Raw genomic sequence first — 23,680 nt, forward strand, 5'->3', positions numbered from 1 at the left:
TCGGCTAGACCACATCAAAGTGCTCATCAGCAACATGCTGTGAAATTGTAGATATTTTCGGCGCGCGACGCCACCGTGTGACGCACTATATTTCATGCGACTGTCTGCTCGCGCACTGATTCTCAGCTGTGTCGCGAGAGGAGGAGGAGGAGGAGAAGAAGCAGTTTGGCGCGAACGGTGACCACGAAGAAAAGGAACATCGCCATTGATTCAAATGTCGAAAAATACCATTCCAAAACGAATAGTTAGATAAGGGTTTATAGTTGATACAGAATATACGGTGTTTATCCGAGTTAAATCCATATACAGGCTTTCAGGGGGTGAGAACGAAGTCGTGCGAGGTCAGGTGAGGTTGATGTCTTTGCCAGTAAAGTGACCAAGTACATTTACTCAAGTACTGTACTTAAGTACAATTTTGAGGCATTTTTGCTTTACTTTACTTTGCCAATACATTTGTACTTTTACTCAAGTACATTTTTAATATCGAACTTTTGCTTGTAAGAGAGTATTTCTATATTGTGGTATTGATACTTTTTCTTAAGTAAATATTTGAGTACTGTTTCCACCACTGGTCTTTGGTTATCATCATTGGCACCTAAGTGTTTCTTAAAACTCTCTTGATAAATGTGTATTGAATTACGTTCTTCTAAAGTTGACTTGGATTAACAATTTTTTTTTAATGAAAAGGATTTGACCAACAACTAAAATGGCAGGTCAGAACTATGTTGCCATCTCTGAATTGCATCCCAACGCTTCACATCTGGTGAGTATTGTTATTTTTCAACCTTGAAACAAAAATCACACACGCACGCACGCACGCACGCACACACACGCACGCACACACACACACACACACACACACACACACACACACACACACACACACACACACACACACACACACACACACACACACACACACACACACACTGTAAACAGCCGATGTGGCCTGATATGTTTTCAATTTATAATCACAGCTGCCTTCTGAAAGCTTCTAAATGAGGTTACACAGTTAGGCCAACATATGTTTTTTTCCTTCCTTTTGTTAGTTCTGGCATAATCTAGACTAGGACGAAGACAAATGCAAGTGTGTTATTACCACAGATTATTGAATTAGTTGCAGGTGAACAGGCTACTTAGTACGTGTACATGGAATTCTTTGCCCATAATGTATGGTCCCTTTGTTTTTCAGAGGATGGTTGGTGTCATCATTGGGAAAACCGACATCAAGAGTTTCCCTGACAAGAAAAGTTCAGATTCAGATACAATTTACATTTCATCAATCAATCAGTGTTGCTAGAATAGATACCCTGTCCTAAGTAATATTCTTGAGTACTTCAACCAATGTCTTGTACACTACCGCCCCCTACTGCCAGGAATATAAACTAACATTTCTTTAGCCAACCACCTAAAACCCATATATTATCTTAATATTTGTAATGTTCAAATACTGGTTCTCTCTCTTATGCCAAGTCTATGAATTGAATTATTTCTTAATTTCCTTCTTTCTTTCTTTCATGATAACTTAATAATAAAATAAGACAAACAGCACAAGCTACACTCATGCACGTTTATTTTCAGATGTTGGGTTTGACAGATTCACTTTCGGCTTCACCATCAAAGACTCACCAGACGGTTTCATCAATGTGGCATCTTGGGGTAACGAGGCATACATCAACCTGCTTTCCAGTAGCTTCACTCATGGAGACTGTGGTGTGGATTCAAGTATTTCCCTATTGAAAGTGATGATTTGAAAAAAAAAAAAAATTATGTACAGTGGCATTTTGCATAATATATTGTTGCCATAGTTTCTTAATATAATTCATTTATCTTCTGAAGCAATATTAGCACAACATATGTCTTGCTATAGTTACTAATTCTAAATGCACAATATTGGCTCTTGCTATCCTTTTTCAGTAATCATTGAAAATCCTCTGGTGGCCAATAAAGATCCGGAGAAAGATGAAAAATACAGCCCCACAACGCCAAGGTAATAACTGTTTGTGTTTATGTGCTTATAATGATGATATGTTACAGCACTAATGTCATCAAGCCATTGTACCCCCAATTCAACTTTCAACACAGTTTTCACAGTGTTGAAAGTTGTTGCATTGGACAGAATTGTGTTCACTCTAGACTACTTGTCGACAGCTATTAAGTAGCTTGTGAAATACCTGGAATGACAGCATAATAAAAGCCCAGCTGGGCTGGTGACCATGATCTACTGTATATCCTCTCCTGTCTCAGCCCCTATAGGTTGTTGTTGACAGAGGTCCATTCCCGGATGTCTCTGTGTGCTGACATGGACACCGTCGACAGCCTGCTGCCTTTACTAAACCTGCCGGGGAAGGACCCCAGGGACTTCTACTCTCTAGGAGACATAGTGGCCAATGGACAGAGCTTGAGTGGAAATGTGATAAATATACTGGCCGCATTGAAATCGGTAGGTCACCATGATGGAATGAAGTATACATATTAGATTGTGTGAAGTTTTCAGTATCAACTTTTAAGCATGGATACAAGGAGCTTGTGACCAGAGGGTTGCATCTGAGTGAAAGAAAGAAAAAAAAGAAAGAAAGAAATTCAATTAAGATAGAGTTAACATAATGGCTTTTAAAGACAGGAGTCAGGGTTTCCGGGAGAGGCCAGATCCTGCACATAATATAATGTAGCTACTTCTTTACAGGAAGGAAAGACATGGTGATAAGAACAAAATATTTCTGGTCATTGCTTTCAGTTTGCAGAGCCCAAACAGTTCACCACCTCAGACGGACGCAAAGGTCAGAGGCTGGAGGTGAAGCTCTTTGACGATTCTGTCACTTCCTTCTCCTTAGTCTGGTGAGTAAGACAAACGATGTGTAACAGTTCCTGATTCAAAAGTTTAAATTGATTACATTTAGTTAAGTAATACTTTATTGATCTCTGTGGAGAAATTCATCACCAAAATGTATATCCACTACAAATAATTGTAGTGGAGTAAAGTGCAATATTTGCCTCTGAGATGTAGTGGAATAGAAGTAAAAGTATTGGAAATTGGAAATACTCAAGTAAAGTACAAATACCTCAAAATTGTACTTAAGTACGGTACTTAAGTAAATGTACTTAGTTACTTTACACCACTGCTAATAGGAGCAGAACCCACTGAGCAGTGCTGCGAGATCAGCTCCAGCTCGTATGCCCCTAACATGCATCTACACATTTATCAGTCTGGGAATTTATCTCAGCATGTGCAGGATTAATAAAGCACAGAACCATATTATATATAATGTTGAACAAGAGTGTACAATATCCATTAATAGGTACAGTAATAAACTACATAAGTCAGTCTTAGAATGAATCTCTTCATTTGGAAAAGGTCATGTTAATATTTGTTTGCTACAGTACTCTCTCCACTTGCCATAAGATCACGTTCCCATATAATAGGTGTTTCAGCATACTGCATCCTGCAGTGATTTTATCATTATTTACATAGTGAAATAGCTGACATTGGACTTTAGATAGACTCTGTCTGGGTCATGTCTAGACTTTTGGGTGTGCGAGCATTGTAACTCCAGGTTGTATATCTCAGTGACATCAATCTTTAAATATCACCACATTGGATCGAGTTCCCTTTTACTTATAGGTGTGTGAGAGTACTTACACTTATCATTACCATTATTTACAGGCTTAGTTTGGAGACATCAAGCTGTAGAGAGCCCCGCTTTGAATCGATTTCCTCTAGACTTAAGACTACTGTGACGTCAGGTCTATTTTGGTGACACTAAGCTTAAAGTTCAGCTGCCTGAACCCCTGTTCTCCACATGTGTTTGATTTTCACCATGTTCTTTCCCCCCGGAGTGACTCCCTGACCTTTGTATCACACACAGCTGGGACAGAGAAGCCATTCAGCTCATGCAAACTCTGATACCAAGGGAGACGGGTAGGTTAACAGAGCCTTTTATGCCCCTCAGTCACAAAGTGAACGTTTGGTTAACCTGGATTCATTTCTTTCTGTCATGTCTTATTAAGATGGCAATCTCTTTTTAAAAAGAGAAACATGGAAATAGAAATTTGAGATCGATTTTTTTCGTGTTTATGTTCAAGATAACTCACATTCATGCTCCCTTTGCTCTTTACTCAAAAGTTCTGTTCATAGCAGATGCCAAGATTGGGTTTGACAGCTTTCGCAGCTGCATGGCAGCAACCGTTGGCTGCAAAACCATCATCACCGTCAATCCTGGTAAGAGACCAATACAGATCTACTAATACATAAGATGTGCTGTACAGTAGTTATCTCATCTGCTATGAAACTAGATGATACTGTACCGTATGTCCATGTCCATGTCCAATGAAAATAAGTATAGTATTTACAAAATAGCCAGCAAAGTATTTATCACTGTTAACCATTCCCTAACTTGGTTTCAGACACCAAAGAGGCCAGCCTGCTGTTTAAGTACGCTAAAGAGGTGTCAGAGTCTGGGGCTTTGGATGAAGATGACAAGCCAGAAGATGTGCCTTGTAGGTTATAATAAATACTCATTTAAATTAGACTGACAACCTTAAGACCACACAGAGGGTGGTCATAACAGCGCAGCACATCACATCACCAGAACTGAGCTGCCAGCCATGCAAGACCTCTATACCCAGAAGAGCAGGGTGATGGCCCAGAGCATTGTCAAGGTTCCCCAGTCATCCAAATAATGTACAGTTCATTGTCTTCACCCTGCCACCTTCTGGCAAACAGTACCAGAGCATCAGGTCCCGATTTAGCAGGATCAGGGATAGTTTCTAGCCACATGCCATAAGATTTGAACTTAGAACGGTGACTGTGTATGTACAGTATGTGCATGTGACAAACCCTTGACTACAACTTTTAGCAAGTATAGACTTGTTGAGTATCAGACAGTTGTTGTTTCCTGTCTCTATTTTCTCTCCAGTGGATTCTATTAGTGACATGTACACAGTGAGTCAGCTGAAACTGAGAGCCCAGGAGAACTCCGATGCTTCCTTCGGCATCACATATAGCTTCATCTCCAAGATGAACCTGGACTCTTCTGTCTCCAAAGTCATAAGAACTAGATGGTGAGATTATTCACAAGTGAAAGGCTGGAGGCTTTTTGTTTTGTTTTTTGTATCTTCTCCAACTTTCCAAACAAATTACATACAGTTATGCCAGTGCTAATGTATAAACCACAAACTATTATTATTTGAATTATTATTTAAACAATGAAATATTGATTATTATTATAATACAAAAGAAATATTGATCCATACTTGTCATAATACTCGTAAACCAAACCCAATGCTGTATTCATTTATGATAATAATTAATGTACAATTAATTGTTTGACTGTAAAGAAATAACATGTTTAATTGAAGGTAAATATAAAGCATTATTGTGCTCAATAAAGCAAAAGTATTTGTTTAGTTTTTTTCCATACACTCAGGATAAACAATGCAATATTTTCTGACCAAAAACAAGATCTAAACTAATGTTTTTGTTTTCCAAGGTATACCACTGCTTGTTCTTAAACATACATAAACAAATGCATATTACACATACTAATAAACAACTAATTATCCGTAAATCAGAAAAACTCAACAACAACATATAAATTAGTCAACGCAGTTTGTTTGTTACTTTGGCTCATGTAAGCATTATGCATTGCCCTTACTGTTGCTGTACACAATTTTGTGACCCAAGTTTGGGTGCCGAACCACAGTTAGTCTGAGAGAGTGGACAAAGGTTTGCAATAGACACATGTTGTGTTATTTAATTAATTTCAACAAATTGACTTTTATTCCAGCTCCAGGTGTAAATACCTGGTGAATGAGGAGATGCAGAGCTGCAGTAACTCTATGTGTCCAGGAAAGGAACAGCCCCTGTGTGTCACCACAGGGTTTGACATGATGGTGGACATTACAGACCACACTGGAACCCTCCACTCCTGCGCCCTCAAAAGCCCTGTTGCTGACAAGACACTTGGCTGCACTGTCAGTAAACATCTGATAGGAGTGATTGCTCTCTCTGTCTCTGTCTCTGTCTCTGTCTCTGTCTCTGTCTCTGTCTCTGTCTCTGTCTCTGTCTCTGTCTCTGTCTCTGTCTCTGTCTCTGTCTCTGTCTCTCTCTCTCTCTCTCTATACGTATATGATGTTTTGTATATGACGTACTGTATATGATGTTTTTTTTCTGTTTCAGCCTGAGGAGTTTGCAGGTTTGACTGATAAGCAGCAGACTGCACTGAAATGGAAGTTTCTTTTGGAGAGATGCAAAATATATGTGAAGGTGAGTACATCTAATCTGCTTTCTTTCTGTTCTTCAGTGTCTGATATTGCTAGAATAAATGTACATTTAACAAAATGCATAATTACCGTAATTATCTTTGCGTGCTCTGCTACCGTATGCTGTCACACGAAAAAATGAGTAAGTTAAACAATATTTGAAATCTTTTCTAGATCCTCCCTTCTAGCAAGATGAGGACGGGAGTCGCGGCGACAGTTCTGTCCTGCTCAATGGCTGACCCTGGTGAAGTGAAACTACATATGTCTGCTCTGCTACAGTAGTCAGGAAACATTCATCAGAAACATGCAGACCCTAGAATCCTCAACAGGGAGACGTTTTGCTGTAACTGTTTTTTGACAGTGTTCTATTGTTAAGATGCTCGACTGGCAAAGGGAGTAATATTTGGTGGTTATCTTTGCATGTAAATTTAAGTTGTCATCTTTGGGATTTGCATTATATTATTTATTTACTGTATCTGTATTTATTCAGTTAAGTTGTGATCCTTTGTGAATATATATTTGTTATAATGAGTATACAGTATTCTTTATTTACCTGTATTTATGCAATAGCTATATCGCTTTTTCATCCCCCCCCCCCCCCCCACATTCCATTATTTATTTGTATTTATTCAATAAAGTTGTGTTCTTGATTTGTGAAAATGTTGTAGTATGTGTATTAAATCTGTTGAAGCCTATTCATTTTACATCCTTATCGAAGTGAGTGCTTCAACGTTTTTCAGGCCAAGGACCCTTTGAGAGACAAAGCAGGGACTCCAACTATACGTATATTGTATAAAACTGTATTGCATATTACAGTGCAACAGTGGTTTACAAACTTTTTAATTCGAAGGACCCCAAGTTTATGTATGTTAGGACATGGACCCCCAATAACTCTGAAAGTGTCTATGGGCTCTGGCTTGTGAATGCACAGGTTGGTTCATCTGTTTTTGACCGTTGTGAGAAGTATTCGTGCGTGGAAGTATTCCACAGGTTTTTAAGTGCATATGGGTTTTCTCCAAGTGATGCTATATTTCACAGCAGCACCATCAACAGTGTTGTGTACATGCAAATAGCAATGTTTGTATTTGTTTTGTTTTACAAATTATCAGTGCTATTAATATATTGGATTCATGTCCATGTGTACAGTATCATGTATCTTCACTCAGACATAAACAAAAAGTTTCCTATCACAATAATTTGGCAGCCACCCTGCAGTAACCCTGAGGCCCCCCTAGGTGTCGCGGTCGGACCCCTTGTTTTGACGAGCCATATAGGAATGTTTCGTGTCGTTCATGTTTCAGAGGGACGCATTAAACAGACGTACATATATGATCTCTACTATTGTCATCAACAACAACAACAACGGTAACCCCAACCTAGGTTATTTATCATTGTCCTTAATGACAGGACGCAATGCAAACTGCTAGTAATGATAGAAATTGTTTTATGTCAAATTAGCTTGGAAGGTAGTTGAAGACCTCCTACCGCTATGGACCAGAGCTAATGTTATGCTCCACTGGCTAGGAAGGTTAACGTTAGCAGACACGAGTCAGACAATATGCCACTGTATCTTGGACCACTTCTGTCTGCATGTCAGGAGGACTGAACAGTTTCTGGTCGGTATTTATATATCAAATAGCTGTATATATCTGTTGAATGATTCACGCTTAATTGTTTGTGACGTACATCCACAGGATTGACGGATAGCAGCCATCATGAACGTGAACCAGGGGACGGTGGGCAGCGACCCTGTGATTCTGGCCACGGCTGGATACGACCACACGGTCCGGTTCTGGCAGGCCCACAGCGGGATCTGCACCAGGACAGTCCAGCATCAGGACTCTGTATCCTTGCATTGATCTCAGAGTCAGACGTAGCCTTGGATCACAAGATGGTCATCTGTCATATAATATATATGACTGACTTGTATCAAGGCTAAGTCAGACGCATCATAAAACAGATGTTTAAATGTTATCAGGCTACACATTTCTATGAATTGCAATTTATCCTTAATATTTGCTTTCAGCAAGTAAATTCACTTGAAGTGACTCCTGACAGGAGTATGATTGCAGCTGCAGGTAGGCCCACAAAGAATGATACCTTCTGTTACTCATCTATGACATCAATAGTATAGTAACACAATTGTTATTGTAAAAATATTCAAAGCTATATCTTTGGGTATATTATATCGAATGCTAATTGAAAATCTTGCTTCTGTTTCAGGCTATCAGCACATCCGGATGTATGACCTGAACTCCAACAACCCCAACCCAGTGATCAATTATGACGGCGTCAGTAAGAATATCACGTCAGTAGGTTTCCATGAAGATGGGCGCTGGATGTACACAGGAGGAGAGGACTGCATGGCTCGCATCTGGGACCTGAGGTAGAGTAGTTGTCTCTCAGATTGTTGTTTGCTTTGTTCCCGGACCCTAACACCATCACTCATTTACTTATGTTCATGCACATTTGTTGTCCATATGTGTTCAGAATAGCATTTCTTGTAAAGCACCCGTCCATGTTATATAACTTCCCCTTTTCTTTTCTTATACAGCCTATTACCCCTGCTTTCATGTTGAATTCATTGTTAATTTTCTAGTTGCATCCTTTTAAATTGTGATTTGTTTTCCATGCTTTTTGCTTTTAACGTGCAATTTTTCTGTGCAGCACTTTGTGACTGCTGTTTAGAAAGGTGCTATATAAATAAAGATAGTTATTATTTTAAAAGTTATTTATAAGGACACAAACAACACAAACTGAACACATGGCTGTTGCTCTTGCTCTGATTTGTTTTATGTCAGTGTAAAACTAACAAGAAACTTTTCAAACTCTTTTCTTTCTAGGTCCAGAAACCTACAATGTCAAAGGATTTTCCAGGTCAATGCTCCCATCAACTGTGTGTGCCTGCATCCCAACCAGGTGAAACATTAAAATCCATTCAGAATAAAATGAAATGTAGATGCATTATGGGAGCTGGTGTACACGTGTTTTTCCTTGGTGACATTGGTACAGGGACATTTCAACACTCAAGAGGTGACATACGCATATCTATCTACCGAAAAACTACAAATGTCTGTATATAGAGCTGTTCAGACCGAGCACGATAACTATAACTGTAATGACAACTATACACAGCTGTGTGAAGTGAGCCTGTGTCAGCGTGACTTGCGTGGTGCCCGTGTCTATACAGCAATATCTATACAGTAACTCATTAGGACCATTGGAGGTCGAAAGCATGTTGCTTTTTATCAAAGACATACTCTGTTGTTACCTCATCTGCTCTTATTGCATTTCTGCTTTTCCTTAGATTCCTCTGTCTTTCATGCTCCTTCCTTTATGTTACAGGTAGCAACATTTACCTCTATGATATTACAATCTAGGGTCATAGAAGTATTGTATTTTGTTAACATTTACCGTCATGGTACTGTGGATGTGCTAGATAACAGTGTCCGTCTCCTTCTACTAAATTAGTTTGACAGTATAAAATGTAAATTAGTTTCTTTCCTTGCTCTTCCACTCTTTGTAAATTGGTCTGGATTGGATGAGAATGTTTTAATGATTTCCAGGCAGAGCTGATAGTGGGGGACCAGAGTGGAGTGATCCATATCTGGGATCTGAAGACTGACCACAATGAGCAGTTGATTCCAGAGCCAGAGGTCTCCATCAACTCTGTTCACATCGACCCAGACGCCAGCTACATGGCAGCAGTCAACAGCTTGGTCAGTATGCAAGAGTTGTGACTGAAAACATTGAAAGTGTTCTTTGAATCATCAATAATTGTTTTGTTTGAATATAATTATACATGGGCATGCAAAGCTGAAGCCACCTTTACACAGAGATCGAGCATAATACTGGCCTTTCCTGTCTACACAAAACCTAATCGAGCTGAAGCAAAGCCTCCCCCGTTTGTGCTTAAAGGGTAAGACCACTTTGGTAGAGGTTTGGGTTGTGTAGTTACCTTGCCATGATGTAACTCCAAAGGTGGGCAAGAAATCAAAAATAATTGCTCCATTGATTAGAAATTGATAATTCAAAATGTGCTCCTCATTGACTTAAATTGTACGGTAAAACAGCTCTCAAAGTCACTCTTTTAGCACATAAACGAACGCAAACATAGCTGATTCAGACAATATAGAACATCACCAAACCCAGTACTGTTTGTTTTTTTAATAAAAATGTCCAAAGTGGTCTTGCCCTTTAAGCTTTTCATGCCAGCGTTGCAGATGTTAGACACATTTTAGATTACAAGCTTTACACCTGGCCAGGGACTACGGATGAAAATAAGCCTCTGGGATAATTCTGATATATTTTACAGTACTGCTTATTAATATGCATATGTATTTGAAAAGTAAACAGAAATCAGATCTCAAATCTGAGGCATGACATGTTTACATAAGAGCATCAGCACTTGACAGCAGTTGTTGGTAGATTGTATACATTTACAGCTGTAGTCTATGCATTTATTTCACAAAATGCTGACACTATATGAACTGATGACATATTACACCACAGCCAGGAAAGCTCGAGTATTGAAGCATTTCCCTCACTGAGCAACATAAATGCTAATGTTGTATAGTTGTCAAAAAGATAATTCTAAAGTTACAAAATTAACATCATAACATAATTTCACTCTTACTTTCTCTTGTTCACTGACATTTTCCCTTTCTCTCACACATATCCACAGAGAAGTTGAGACGATAGTTGTCCATAGACTTTATAGCCAACATTCACAATGAAAGCCTACACATTTATTTGACAAAAGACACTCAACATAATATTTGGAACACAATCTGACCTCTGAGCAGACTAGTTGCCTGCCAAAATGGCAAGTCGAGTAGTCAAACTTACCAGCCATGTTTAAAATTCACCAGCATTTGGCCTGAATTTCCCTCTCTGCTTTTACTTATGAATGATTACGTTGACTATAATCTACTTCTTGCTGTCTGTTGTCTCCCAGGGGAACTGTTACGTGTGGAACCTCGCAGGGGGCATGGGAGACGAGGTGACCCAGCTCATTCCCAAGACCAAGATCCCTTCACATAAACGCTACTCTCTGCGCTGCAAGTTCAGCCCCGACTCCACGTGAGTTCTCTAACTTCTCTACGATACTTATTCTATTCTACAAATCTGTTTTAGTGGTGAAGAAGTGTCAGTAGGCCTGTCACAATTATTACATAATCGTCTAATCGCAATTATTTTATATAATTGCAATTATTTTTGCATAATCGTTATAATCAATTCCATGTTAAAAAGATTCATATTTTCAAAAAATGACAAAAATTGTGGAAATAGCAGATCTAGATTGGCTATTTCCACTATTAATGTTTATTTTTAAGTATAAAGTAATTAAATATGTGATTATATTTGTCATATCTGCCCTGTGCAACTTTTGTTTACGAAAGCTAAAAGCCAAACAGAAATGTAATTTTTATTCATAATGTAATAAGTTTGTGTTAATTTTCAACGACAGAAACACAATTAAATCGTTAATCGCAATTATTTGAGTAATAATTAATCCTCAACTTAAATTTGTAATCGTGACAGTCCTAAGTGTCAGTGGTTGAAGACTATTGGGGAAGTAACATTCGTTTGCTGTCCTGATCATGACCATAATGATATTCCATGCTCGCTGTCTTACACCCAATTCATCCATATCTAGTCTCTTGGCCACCTGCTCAGCAGACCAGACGTGTAAAATCTGGAGGACGTCCAACTTCTCTCTGATGACTGAGCTGAGCATCAAGAGTAACAACCCTGGGGAGACCTCTAGAGGCTGGATGTGGGACTGTGCCTTCTCTGGCGATTCTCAGTACATCGTAACTGGTCAGTACCTTGTTGCTGTTTGTCCCAAATCCACCCAAATCTGATTTCCTTTCCAGATTAAAGTTGAATGGGGTTTATGCAGTCTGAACAAGGCTAAGGACTGTGATTCAAATCTGATTTGCAAAAATCATGTGTTTTTTTTGCTGTTCAGACTGCATAAAAACAAGGCAATTCCAATCTGGATAGTCCACACATACCAAGTCCAAAATACCTCATACACATCAGTGTTCTTTTTTATCACTATAATAATACAACTACTACATAGGCCTACTCGGGAACAATGTAAGTTGGGACGTTTTGCCTGTCTGTCTGTCTGTCTGTGTACCTTTTATACCCATATATCGAGTTCCATGTGAGGCATGCCCAAATATGGGGTCCAGGCTAGTATATGACATCATATTGATGACATCAGGGTACTCCATATATGGTGATTTGTGGATTCATCAATATTCTTTGGAGATCTGCTAATCCGACCGACTTCCCACTCTGGTCCTGTGCAAAACGAAAGTTTCAGCTTTCCGAATTGTCATCACTTGTTAATGTAGTTTGTGTTATCTTGTGAAAGTGCTGGATGTTTGGATAATTGTTGTTTCCTGGCTGCATATGATGTCCACTGTTGTTTACTATGTAGACCGAATTTCCTTCAGAATAATCAATGTAATCATATGCTATAGTGTCATACTAGTAAGATTAACAAGTATGCTATTGAAGAGATAGAATACAGGAAATTATCTCAGAAAGTAGTATTGAATCAAATAAAAGATGAATTGACTTGTCAAGAAGTAATAAAGTAAAAAGTCTGGAAATGTAATCAAGCTCAACCTTGTTACTTCTGTTTCCCAGCCTCTTCTGACAACCTGGCTCGTCTGTGGTGTGTGGAGACTGGGGAGATCAAGAGAGAGTATAGCGGGCATCAGAAAGCTGTGGTGTGTCTGGCTTTCAATGACAGCGTACTGGGCTGAAGAAGAAGAGACGGCAAGGAGGGGATAGAGCGAGAATACACACACATCCATGGAATATGGACAAAAGGAATCTTTGGAGGAAATGGCAGATCAGCACTAAAGAAATGGCACTCTTAGCACAGACGTGTCCCCTCGAGGTCGATGCGAACTGTCGAATCTTTTAATGTCAGTGATTGTCACCGTCACAGGCCTTTCTCTCTTCCACAGACAGTGATTCCCAGCAGTGTGATCCATGAGTCGGCCTGAAATAATCCCACACAACTCATGATCAGTCCATGTCTGCTGCACAGTTTCTCACAACTCTACTGTGGTGTCATACAGGGGCGAATAATGAAACATTGACACTATGATTTACAATGGTGTTGATGTTTGCGATGACAATAATGACAGTCCCCGCCACTGCAAAGTCACACTATCAATGAGTAAATTAAAAAGACGTTGTCATTAAGAGAGCTTCACTAACTAGGATTTTAACTTTACCCCTCCCGGCTCTGCTCTGGGAGAGACATTTTTAAAGGTATTTACCTTTAAACTCTCTTTACGGGCGATGTCTTTTTATTTTATAAAACACCCTGTTTTATGTGTACATTATGTTCAGTGATTACATTTTATATCAATCTGAATCAACAACCGCTTTTAAAGTAAAGTCATTGAATAGTTGTGTAACTGTATATTGCAGTGGTTCTCAAACTTTTTCATGTCAAGGAGCCCCAAATTAATATGTATAAGGCTGCGGACCCCCATCTGAAAATATCTTGCGCCACGGACCCCCATACAAGATGTCTGTTGTTAAAATGTTTAAATAATATTCAAGATGTATCCAATTGTTTCAAGATTTTTTTGAAAATAGGCTATAGCCGATCTGCAAGCTCACAACGCGTCTCATCGCAACGCGTTGTGAGCTTGAAGATAGGCTATTTTCAAACAGCCCCTGGAACCCCCTCAAGGACCCAAGTTTCTTACTTTCACTTACTGTACTTACTGCCCTTTATGCCAGCTGGCATGTAGGGCAGAAATAAAGGATTTCCACTCCTGTCTGTTCTGGGCCAGTGTCTTTATATAGAACCCCAGGTGTGATGCGAGTCTTCAGCTCTCCCTCTTCTGTACTACGCCAGGTGTTCTTGGGTCTGTCTTTTTTACATTTACCGTCTGGTGTCCAGTGAAGGGCACTTGTTGTCCTACTATCTACAGATTACATGCCCAATCCAATTCCACTGCCTTCTCATAAGGATGGTAGCCATAGTTTCAGACTTTATTAGACATTAATTTAAATTAATTAATTTGAAAATGCACATTTGCACGGCTACTAATTATGGGTCCTCATACCCGGAAGTAAACATCCTGAAAACAAATCCCTGCGTCCAACACGTTTCAAATAAGCGTAAAAATATAAAATATGCATTTTTCAGACGAATTTGCAACAGATAAACCATAGAGGCTATGATTAGGTTAATTCATAACAGTGGAATACTTTTATGCAGTGGTTACAACTATAGAGTTGTATAAAACCAGTTACAACATTTAACTGTAACCGGTGTGAGGAACCCAAGGTTGACGTCCCATCTACAGAAAGCTCTTGCGTCATGCTTTTGAGTTCTTTTGTATTTTAGCCTTGAAAATGTCAAAGTACTCCTGCATTGAACTATAGGACTGGGACTTGAACATGGATCCATGCTGAAAGTCTGACCATTAGACCATCACTCAGTTTCGGGGACACTTTGACACATAGTTGAGGCCTGGGATCGAACCTGGGATCAATGGCTTGCCAGGCAGGCTTTCTAACCATTCAGCTATGGCCACATCATCAGCAGCAGATATTCTAAGGCATTTCTACTCTGTAACAGTAAAGGGGTTTCAGGGAAAACCAGCAAAATGAGGAATAATATAATAAAAGACTGTCTTGCTAATAAAGCATCATGTCTCTCATTTTTGGGCGGTGAAACCGCCCCTATAAGTGAGATTTGGAAAAATGTACATTTTCCTGCGCTGTGATCTGGGCCCAGGAAATTTGTACAATTATCCTGCGCTGTGATTGGCCAATCACAGTCTATTCAGGACTGTGATTGTCCAGTGTCACATGACACATGTGCATAGCCCTATATAAGAAACCATAACTTGAAAAAAACCAAAAATTGGTTTTTTTCAAGTTATGGTTTCGTCCATCATAAAGAGTGTTTCAATAAATGTATTTATCTTTTGTACATGATTGGTTGACTCCATTCAGTATTGTGATTAGCTAGCAAGACACCGCCCACTTCACACAGGGTGTGATTTTTTACAATGTATTTGATATTACCTTTATATTATTTAATAAATTATGCATTTCATCCTCTATATATTGTCCAGCAACCTTTATGATAAAGGCGAAAAAAGATAGTAGACAGGTGGGAGCCAGATTGCTCTGATTCCTGAGCTGGGATTCGATCCCGTGATCTTATGGTCTGAAGTCAAGAGCTCTACCGACTGAGCTATGGATAGAGCAGCCGCGGTGAAAGCAAAACCCACACTTTCAACTCCCATGCACCCTCGCCAGGGACAGGTCAAAAACTTTATATTTGAAATCCGAACGTTTATGTAGATGAATGAACGGGTCAAAAATTGAGAAAGTGCAAACACCAGGTTGAAGTTCATCCACGACAGTCATGACAGATCCAGACTGCACTAGCTATTTGTTATTATTAAATATGGCTCTTTTATTGCTACTTTTAACTTTTTAATGGATCCTATGTAAGTAAAGCCTGATAAAAGTGTCAAACTCCCAAAATCCACCAGAATACTGGAAATTACATCTACTCTGTTAAAAATTTCCTGCGGGGGGACCCCCAGCGTGGTCAAGAGCCCCCACCCCCCGGAAAAAAATCTCCTGTTATTGGACGGTCTGAGGTTGGCAGGTATGGCACACACACAACAACGCTCAAACTCCGTGTATACGCCGTCCATACGCCGTCCGAGTCAGACGTGAGTCGACGTCGTTTCAACGTATTTTTTTCAAAATAGCTGCTGACTGAGGTCTGACTCGGACGTCGTATGGACGGTGTATGCACGGCGTATGGGCGTTGTATTGTGTGTGTGCCCAGTGGGTAAAGAGATATCTGTTGAAAAGACACGTCTTTTACAACGTCGATACGTTGTAAATACTGAATACTGGAAATTACATCTACTCTGTTAAAAATGTCCTGGGGGGTACCCCCAGCGTGGTCAAGAGCCCCCCGCCCCCCCTCATGGAAAAAAATCTCCTGTTATTGAACGGTCTGACTGTTGTAGGTATAGCCTCAGTGGCGCACCTCGCTAATTACTTGACTCACTCCCCCATTACTTTGAGAGTCTGGGTTTGTCTCCCGCTTGAAACATTACTTTTTCAAACAAATGAATTATTTATCTTATCTGTTGTTATTGTATAATCATACCCTGACTGACCTCAAAGCAGTCAATTTTAGAATTGAGATTTGAACATGGAATCTCTGCACTGAGTCTGATGCTTAGACCACCACACCATCACCCAGCCACATGGTTCAGATGTGTCTTTGACTAGTAAACTACTGTACCGTTCATTTGAATGTTAGTACAGTTAGGTTGAAATACTCCAGCACTTTTTAATTTTTTTCTGTGAAAGGTTATAACCTTTCATAGAAAGAAATTCTAGCTATAGCTAGACAGAGTTCTTTCAGAAATAACCCCCCACCTTCACCGAACAATCAAATACTGCCATTGTGATTTGCATATCAAAAACTCAAGGAACTAGTAAATTGAAATGAATGGCCGTGGCTGCATATCAGTGATAGGGCCACACAAAAAGGGTGGAATCCCCAAAAACAAGAGAAAAACAGGAGAAATGGAAGAACAGGAGTTGTCCAGGAGAAAAAAATAAGCAGACAAAGTTACTATGAAATTTAAGTAAATCAATGACCTTTATGGGGTTCTATCTCCTGACCTGAACATGTATTTTCTGTTTAAAGAGCTGGGGAGACGGGGACCATTTCAAAGAGAAGATTGTGTGCACATCCCACACCTGCATTTAGGCCAGGTGCTGGACATCAAGGGAAGAATCAAGGAAAAGAAGAAGAAAGTCTGCACACTGTTCTCAAGCTCCAAGAAACTCACTTTTTATTTTTGCAACGTTTCTACCTTCTAGGTCTTCATCAGGCAGACCTAGAAGGCCTGTCTGATGAAGACCTAGAAGGTCTGTTAACACTATAGTTCATATTGTTGTTAGATGTTTGATAATATATAACTAACATTATATATATATATATATATATATATATAAAATGTCTGTCAGACATTTTTTATAATATAAAAAAAAATCTGTAACATTATCAAACATCTAACAACAATATGAACTATAGTGTTAACAGAGTGACAATGACATATCACATGAGTCATTGTGAAACAATTATGATTCATGGTCACATTCTATTTCAGTAATTACATTGATTATATCTTATTGTATTTATTTCCATTTTATTTGAATGCAGGGTCATTACAATGAGTCCATGTGTTGAATTAACTGTGGAAAAACAGGGAAGAACAAGGCACTGGATTAAGTAAGCTTGGCTGTTAGCCTGGTCCCTACCAGGCTAACTTCACAGCTAAATTTCCATGGTAACTAAGGTAGGATTGCGTACATTTTCTTTCGTGAAATCGAGTCATGGATACACTTATCCAGGGTGCTCTGGCTAAACTAATCTGGCAAGATAATTCAGCTTTCATGAAACCGATTCATCGCTAATCCTGCTAATCCTGGCTAAATAAAGCCAGGATAGGTGTTCAATCCAGGCTTAACCCCTAATTCTGCTTTCGTGAAATAGGCCCCAGGGCTGTTACCATATTACCATATGACATAACAGTGCCTGCGACAGGGCCATGGCCCATGACAGCCCTGCCATTCAGTGCTGTGAGAGGGGCCTGGTATGACAGGGCCTGACATCCATATACATACAATTCTACTTATAATTGTAACAGGATGTAGGCTAATAATTACAATAAATAGATACTAACAGTCCAGTTTAATGTAAAATTGGATATTTGGAATCAATGAGATGTTTTCTAAATTATATAAGCAACACAATAATAATAAAAATTACATTTTGATTGGGTGTGGGGGCCGGTAAGGGACCTGTATATTGGATACGGGGCACTGGGCCATAAAAGGTTGAGAAACACTGGCCTACAATGTCACTAACCTAAAAGTACGCATTTCGACGACTGTGCAGAAGATGATTCCTGAGCAAAGTCCTAATTGTGTTTAGCACCTATACTCTTACTCTTATTAGTTTTTAATGGAGAAATTAATCATAATTTAATTTAATATTTGTAAGAGGTGCACGTTTGACAAACTGAATGCCTCATTTGTTCCCTCGCAACATAATGTGAAATTCAAATTTCACAGTTTTGACCTGATGTAGAAGTTTTGAAAAAGGCATAAGGGATGGTCAGTCACAAAGGAAAAGAATCCTTGGTCGAGTCGTCCTTTATTGAAGAGATCAAAACACTTCAGTTACACATAAGCACTCTTCAGTGATGGTTTTCAGGAAATACAATAATAGACGTTAAAAAAAAAAGAAACATTCTTTTATAGTCTCCAAACTCTGCCCTCGGGGAGAGAAATGTGACATTACCCATAAAGGGAGTGGCGACGGGGCTTTGGAGATAAACCTGACAGCCTGTCTCCATCACTTCTCTCTGGAGGAAGGAAGGAAGGAAGGGGACAGGGGAGTAGTGCTGGATGGTTCATTGGCTTACTGGCTGACTGGCAAAAAAAAGCTAATGCATGGTACAGGGTGCAGTGTCTCTTTACCCGAAAGGTGGGTTTGCTTTTCTGTTCTATTGCTAGGGGGGGTTGTTTCAGCTTAGCAGGGAGGTAAGAAGGACAACTTTGGTTTGCCTGCTCTTGGCCAGGGAGTGAATGAGAAGCGTAGGGGGAGCAGATGCTCACTCTGGCAGGTAGTAGAAGCACACGGACACGCAAATGTTGTTGGGAAAACAGATGTCGATGCAGAAATAGACCAGCCTCTGTTTGCCTGGGCCTAGAGAGAGACATAGGGGGAAAAAAGAAGGAAAAAAAAACATGAGCTGGGGTCAGTTACAATATATTTTTAATTTGACCAATGCTCTTATCGAGAGAAACTTAAATGAGAGAGACAACAGTCCTAGGAAACAACCATGTTGTGTTAAGATAATAACATTGGACCAGGTAGTGCACGAAGGCAACGGTTAACCCACTACGGTACTGAATATACTATTAATACCACTGTCTGTGTGACTCACTCAAATGTCAATAGAGTGAGGAACGTGGAAAGGCCCATTAGCCTGGTCTTTACAGAGAAAAGGTCATCGTGTCATGGTTTAGGATTAGGTTTCTGTCTCAGACATTTTGCTGCTTAATTGGGCTGGCTGTGGTCTCTGTTTAAAAGGATCCCTGGCTAATAAGCCTATATGCCTCAATACATTATAATTGACCTCTATAACAAAATATGTCAAATTAAAAACACTTTAAATTATTTTAGAAACGGTGCATCTTTTACTCAAGTGGGACAACGCCCATCGCAAGTTGATGATGTGATGTCCATGTGTGGTCCAGCCCTATGGAATTTATGGAATGCATGTGCAAATAAAACATATTTAAAATATTGTTTTAATGCTCATATTAACCTTGGGATTTTAAAGGTGTTTCATTTTTTATTTTAGTTATAGAGGTCAATTATAATGTAATAGGGCATATTTGGCTTTGGTTTGTGTCTGTATTGACACAAACAGATAATTACAGGCACAGTAATTAGAAACTTCACAAGACAACCAAACAGCACTACAAAATGTTAGTAAGATGTAGCCAAAAAAAATCATCAAACAAATATATGATGCAAAGGTGAGAATCATTAAATAACAGATTTTATCTAGGCACCTACAGTACATGATCTTTCTAGCATTGTTCAAACATTACAGGAATCTTGTCTGGCCAATATATTGCCGTCCATTATACACATTTATATTGGTTGCTTGTAATGCTTGTGGTCTTGGGAGTGAAGCTTATGGTTACTTCTAACTTAGTCACTCTGATTAAGAATATCAGATTAAGGGCCTGACATTAAACATAAATGTTGAATACTTTACACGTATCTTTGTCATGGACATTTTATAGTGAGCAAGCAATCCTGACTACTGTGGATCCACACTAATAATAATGTGGTCAAGGTTTGGTTTTCTCACCTTTGGCTTTCTGGGTCCAGTGGATGGAGCTGTCCTGACACAGATCCTTAAGAGGCTCCTCCAGGGTGGACAGAACCACCTGACTGGCTCCCAGCACCCCTAGAAACTCTGTCTGTCTCTGAGTCCTATTCCCAGACAACTGGTACTGGTTCTGTTGAACACAAAAAGAGGCATTCAAGGACATGGGGCGGTATCTTTTTTTTTTTTTTTTGTAACAACATTATAACAGAATTAATTAATGACAGTAATTTTTTTCCCCCACTGGATACCTGAAACAGAATGGACAGTTCTTTCAGTCGAGTTGACATGTCATACGCGTGAGAAGCTATATTGACCGGGTCAAGTGAAATAAACACAGCAGTCTTCAGGGAATGATACCATAACCAAGACCAACCACTCAAACTGAGATTACGATGGATTTGAAACTTAAACTGCTAATAGGGCCGGTATTACTGCCTTTGAGGTCAACAAGGTTGTCTATTTGCTCGCTCATTTGGCAAAAAGGCTGTGTGTAATTGTACCATTTATGCTGGTGATGGTCTCCGATAGGGAACCATTTAAAGTCCTGTTATGCTTGAGTGAGTCATGTAATAATCTTTTGCTCTGCTCTCAAAGGCCATTGTGTTGAGGGACAGAAGAACTGACTCACAGAGAGGCCCCACATCTCTCTCCTATCCAACCTATCATAGATAAAAATGAAAGCCATCAGTAGCTAGGTTTGATTACCGAAGACCTTTTTCTATGAGACATGTGACACCATGAGAGACAGGACTCTCACACATCACAAAAATAAACTTGAGGTTCCAAATTGTTTCATTTTTCTTCCATGTAAATACAAACGAGAAAAATCATCTTGTCATCTTGGTCTCATGTTGAATCATTTCAACATTTCCACCAAATAGTAGTATTAGCTTATGGTGAGTAGTCTGTGTACGGTCATGGGACTGAGCAGTTTAGATGTCTGCCATCAAACATGCTGGCCCTTCTCTGCCTAACCAACAGATTAGGCTGCCTTTTAATCCAACAGAGAAGTCTTAAAAGCCCCACAGACAGAGTGCCCATTGTGCAGGGTCTAGGGCTCCGACTTGCTGCTGTCCCCTCACCTGTAAGAAGATCCCAGGCACACAGAGAGGGTTAGGAGGATCGGATGTGCTAAGGAATTCAACCGTAGAGGAAGAGAGTAGCTTAAAGAAAGAAAGATTGTGAGCGAGAGATGAAGGAGAAAGGGAAAAAAGTGAGAGAGACAGAGGAGAGAAACAATGGATAAAGAAAAGAAGCGTGTGACAGAGAGAACCAGAGACTATAAGACCCTGTATCATTTCCACAACTAGTAGCCTACCCCTCACAACACACACCCTCTCTCACCCTAAAAACCTCTTTCTTTGTGTGAAGTGGCAGAAAAGTGAAGAAGCCAAGTGAAGCCAAAGAAAGCAGTAGGGAAAATCTGCAAGTGAGTCCCAGTGAGACTGAATGCCACCAGGGTGCCAGTTCGCACATTAGTGAGTCAGTGATCAAACGCAGGTCGCTTGAGATGAGACTAGCAGAGCGCAAAAGGGCAAACCGAACTTAGTGTTTTCTCCACTGGCTGACTTTTTACAGGCATTTTGTTGATTAGACACATGAGATGGATTCATATCCTGGTACAGTGTGTGTGTGTGTGTGTGTGTGTGTGTGTGTGTGTGTGTGTGTGTGTGTGTGTGTGTGTGTGTGTGTGTGTGTGTGTGTGTGTGTGTGTGTGTGTGTGTGTGTGTGTGTGTGCGTGCCTGCGTGCGTGCGTGCGTGCGTGCGTGCGTGCGTGCGTGCGTGCGTGCGCGCGTGCCTGCGTGCGTGCCTGTGTGCCTGCGTGTGTGTGTGTGGACTGTGGACAGGGGAGATGGTACATTAAAAATAAAAGAATTGCATTTTGTTACCTCGTTTGTTGACTGAAAGGAGTGCACGTTATCATAGTCAGACTTGTCCATCTTACGCAGGAAGCAGCTCTCCTGGTTATCAGGCTTGTAGCATATCAGACCCTACGAAAAAGAACAATACAGCATGGCACTTTTATCAAACTAAATGCTTTCTTTCAGCTCTATACGTACAGTAGGTTTAGCCGTTATGCCATGCCTGCCCTTGAGCTCACTGTGTAGATTTTCAACCAGAAATACAAGGAATGGTCTGGTAACAATTTGAATGAGAGATACTAGAGTTTTGTAATGCAATGTAATGATTAGGTTCTATGTATACATTCTTTAAATAATTGTCTACAGTACTAATGGAGGATGGATGTGGGATGAATGCATGAAAGGAGACCTACACAAACGTTTAAATTGTAACATCCACTGCATTATCTGTGTAGAATCGTCCAGACAGACTATCAAAGGGATGTGACAAACTGAATTATGATGCAACCAAATATTTTCCTTACATGTTTGATATCGAAGATCACTGTGGATGTATGGTTCATCTGGGAGGTCACAGAAAAGGTCACCAGGTCGTTTTGCTTGTCCACAAGCGCTGATTGGTTGATCAGAGTTCCAGTCTGGTCTGGAATTGTGATACGGACGATCTGTAAAGACTACAGTAGTGGGAACACGTTTAATGGATACGATACACCACTGATTCAAGTTCAACTCTAGCAACTGAGTCATTGTGAATAAACCAACCGAAACAGCTGAAATGATTAGTACCTCAAATAGATTACAATATCTGGTGGGGTAGTGTACAGAGGAAATCTGGAAAACCTGACAGATGTTTGTACAGGTGAGGCAATGTTGACCCTTACCTGAGCACGCTGCTGTGGCAGACCTAGATTCCCTGTCAAACCAAGGGCGATTACTACCAGGAGCAGAGATGCAGAAACACTGACCCAAAATGCCCTGTGAGGGAACTTGGGGGACCCTGCTGGACCCCCATCCTGATGGAACAGAAGCAACACAAGATTCTGATTCAAATAAAGAATATGCAATCTCTACTTGCTACTCTCTACTGGCAAATACAAAGTTATGTGTCCTGTCCTGCATAATAGAACAATATTATATTTAATCAAAGGGATGTCCTGTCCTTCAGACTTAATCACTGACATTTAACAACACAATAAATTAACTGGATCCTAAGAGATCACAGTGGCATGGTGAATATTTGGATTTCACCATCCACTGTGACCTGTAGATAAGAACGTTAATTTCCTGCCCTGACCAAAAACTTGCTCATATGCCACATGGTGTGGTTTTTTATCCAAGCTTCACAGAGTCCTCAGAGCAAACAAAATAGCTTACCGTGCATTGCGCTTCTTCTGAGCTGTTCTGTGAATGTTTCCAACACCTCACCATCCTGTGTCTCGTGACAGCTCCTCACTTGTTCTGCACCCTTCTCTCAGCTTTCAGCATGGAGAAGGTGGTCATGAGCGGCACTGGCTGGAAAAACACAGGTAATACACCTGGTACAGA

The 23,680-nt window shown here is 40.0% G+C and overlaps 3 protein-coding genes across 4 annotated transcripts; 2 read left to right on the forward strand and 1 right to left on the reverse strand.

Moving 5' to 3' along the window:
• The first annotated feature begins 325 nt into the window (after positions 1–325).
• Positions 326–6,697, forward strand: meiob (meiosis specific with OB-fold). Its single transcript, XM_080454678.1, has 14 exons — positions 326–407; positions 688–763; positions 1,193–1,250; positions 1,582–1,713; positions 1,918–1,990; positions 2,248–2,443; positions 2,738–2,838; positions 3,867–3,919; positions 4,124–4,219; positions 4,405–4,497; positions 4,917–5,061; positions 5,787–5,973; positions 6,179–6,265; positions 6,436–6,697. The coding sequence occupies exons 2-14, from the start codon at positions 707–709 to the stop codon at positions 6,541–6,543; spliced, it is 1,386 nt and encodes a 461-aa protein (XP_080310804.1). The 5' UTR covers positions 326–407; positions 688–706; the 3' UTR covers positions 6,544–6,697.
• Positions 6,698–7,563: 866 nt separating this feature from the next.
• On the forward strand, positions 7,564–14,083 carry mlst8 (MTOR associated protein, LST8 homolog). Of its 2 annotated transcripts, none has more exons than XM_080455964.1 (9): positions 7,564–7,626; positions 7,956–8,105; positions 8,288–8,339; positions 8,485–8,647; positions 9,105–9,180; positions 9,828–9,980; positions 11,219–11,343; positions 11,921–12,084; positions 12,928–14,083. In XM_080455964.1, the coding sequence occupies exons 2-9, from the start codon at positions 7,977–7,979 to the stop codon at positions 13,044–13,046; spliced, it is 981 nt and encodes a 326-aa protein (XP_080312090.1). In that variant the 5' UTR covers positions 7,564–7,626; positions 7,956–7,976; the 3' UTR covers positions 13,047–14,083. The 2 variants fall into 2 exon arrangements, with proteins under 2 accessions (XP_080312090.1, XP_080312091.1); XM_080455965.1 differs by lacking the exon at positions 7,564–7,626 and adding an exon at positions 7,673–7,877.
• A 4,536-nt stretch (positions 14,084–18,619) lies between these two features.
• bricd5 (BRICHOS domain containing 5) lies at positions 18,620–23,668 on the reverse strand. Its single transcript, XM_080455973.1, has 6 exons — positions 23,510–23,668; positions 23,017–23,148; positions 22,660–22,809; positions 22,163–22,264; positions 20,253–20,403; positions 18,620–19,072 (listed from the first exon to the last, which is right to left on the reverse strand). The coding sequence occupies exons 1-6, from the start codon at positions 23,561–23,563 to the stop codon at positions 18,978–18,980; spliced, it is 684 nt and encodes a 227-aa protein (XP_080312099.1). The 5' UTR covers positions 23,564–23,668; the 3' UTR covers positions 18,620–18,977.
• Positions 23,669–23,680: the final 12 nt, after the last annotated feature.

This window comes from Gymnoscopelus braueri (genome assembly GCF_963280865.1).
Source record: "Gymnoscopelus braueri genome assembly, chromosome: 17".
In the NCBI taxonomy this organism is placed as follows: Eukaryota; Metazoa; Chordata; class Actinopteri; order Myctophiformes; family Myctophidae; genus Gymnoscopelus; species Gymnoscopelus braueri.

Coding starts and splice junctions, on each gene's coding strand:
- meiob (XM_080454678.1), top strand. CDS start 707: ATGGCAGGTCAGAACTATGTTGCCATCTCTGAATTGCATCCCAACGCT. Junction 1,714..1,917: donor CTTCACTCATGGAGACTGTG/GTGTGGATTCAA, acceptor ATCCTTTTTCAG/TAATCATTGAAAATCCTCTG. Junction 2,444..2,737: donor TACTGGCCGCATTGAAATCG/GTAGGTCACCAT, acceptor CATTGCTTTCAG/TTTGCAGAGCCCAAACAGTT.
- mlst8 (XM_080455964.1), top strand. CDS start 7,977: ATGAACGTGAACCAGGGGACGGTGGGCAGCGACCCTGTGATTCTGGCC. Junction 8,340..8,484: donor GAGTATGATTGCAGCTGCAG/GTAGGCCCACAA, acceptor CTTCTGTTTCAG/GCTATCAGCACATCCGGATG. Junction 8,648..9,104: donor GCTCGCATCTGGGACCTGAG/GTAGAGTAGTTG, acceptor TTTTCTTTCTAG/GTCCAGAAACCTACAATGTC.
- bricd5 (XM_080455973.1), bottom strand. CDS start 23,563: ATGGTGAGGTGTTGGAAACATTCACAGAACAGCTCAGAAGAAGCGCAA. Junction 22,265..22,659: donor TGATCTTCGATATCAAACAT/GTAAGGAAAATA, acceptor TCTTTTTCGTAG/GGTCTGATATGCTACAAGCC. Junction 19,073..20,252: donor CTGGACCCAGAAAGCCAAAG/GTGAGAAAACCA, acceptor GTCTCTCTCTAG/GCCCAGGCAAACAGAGGCTG.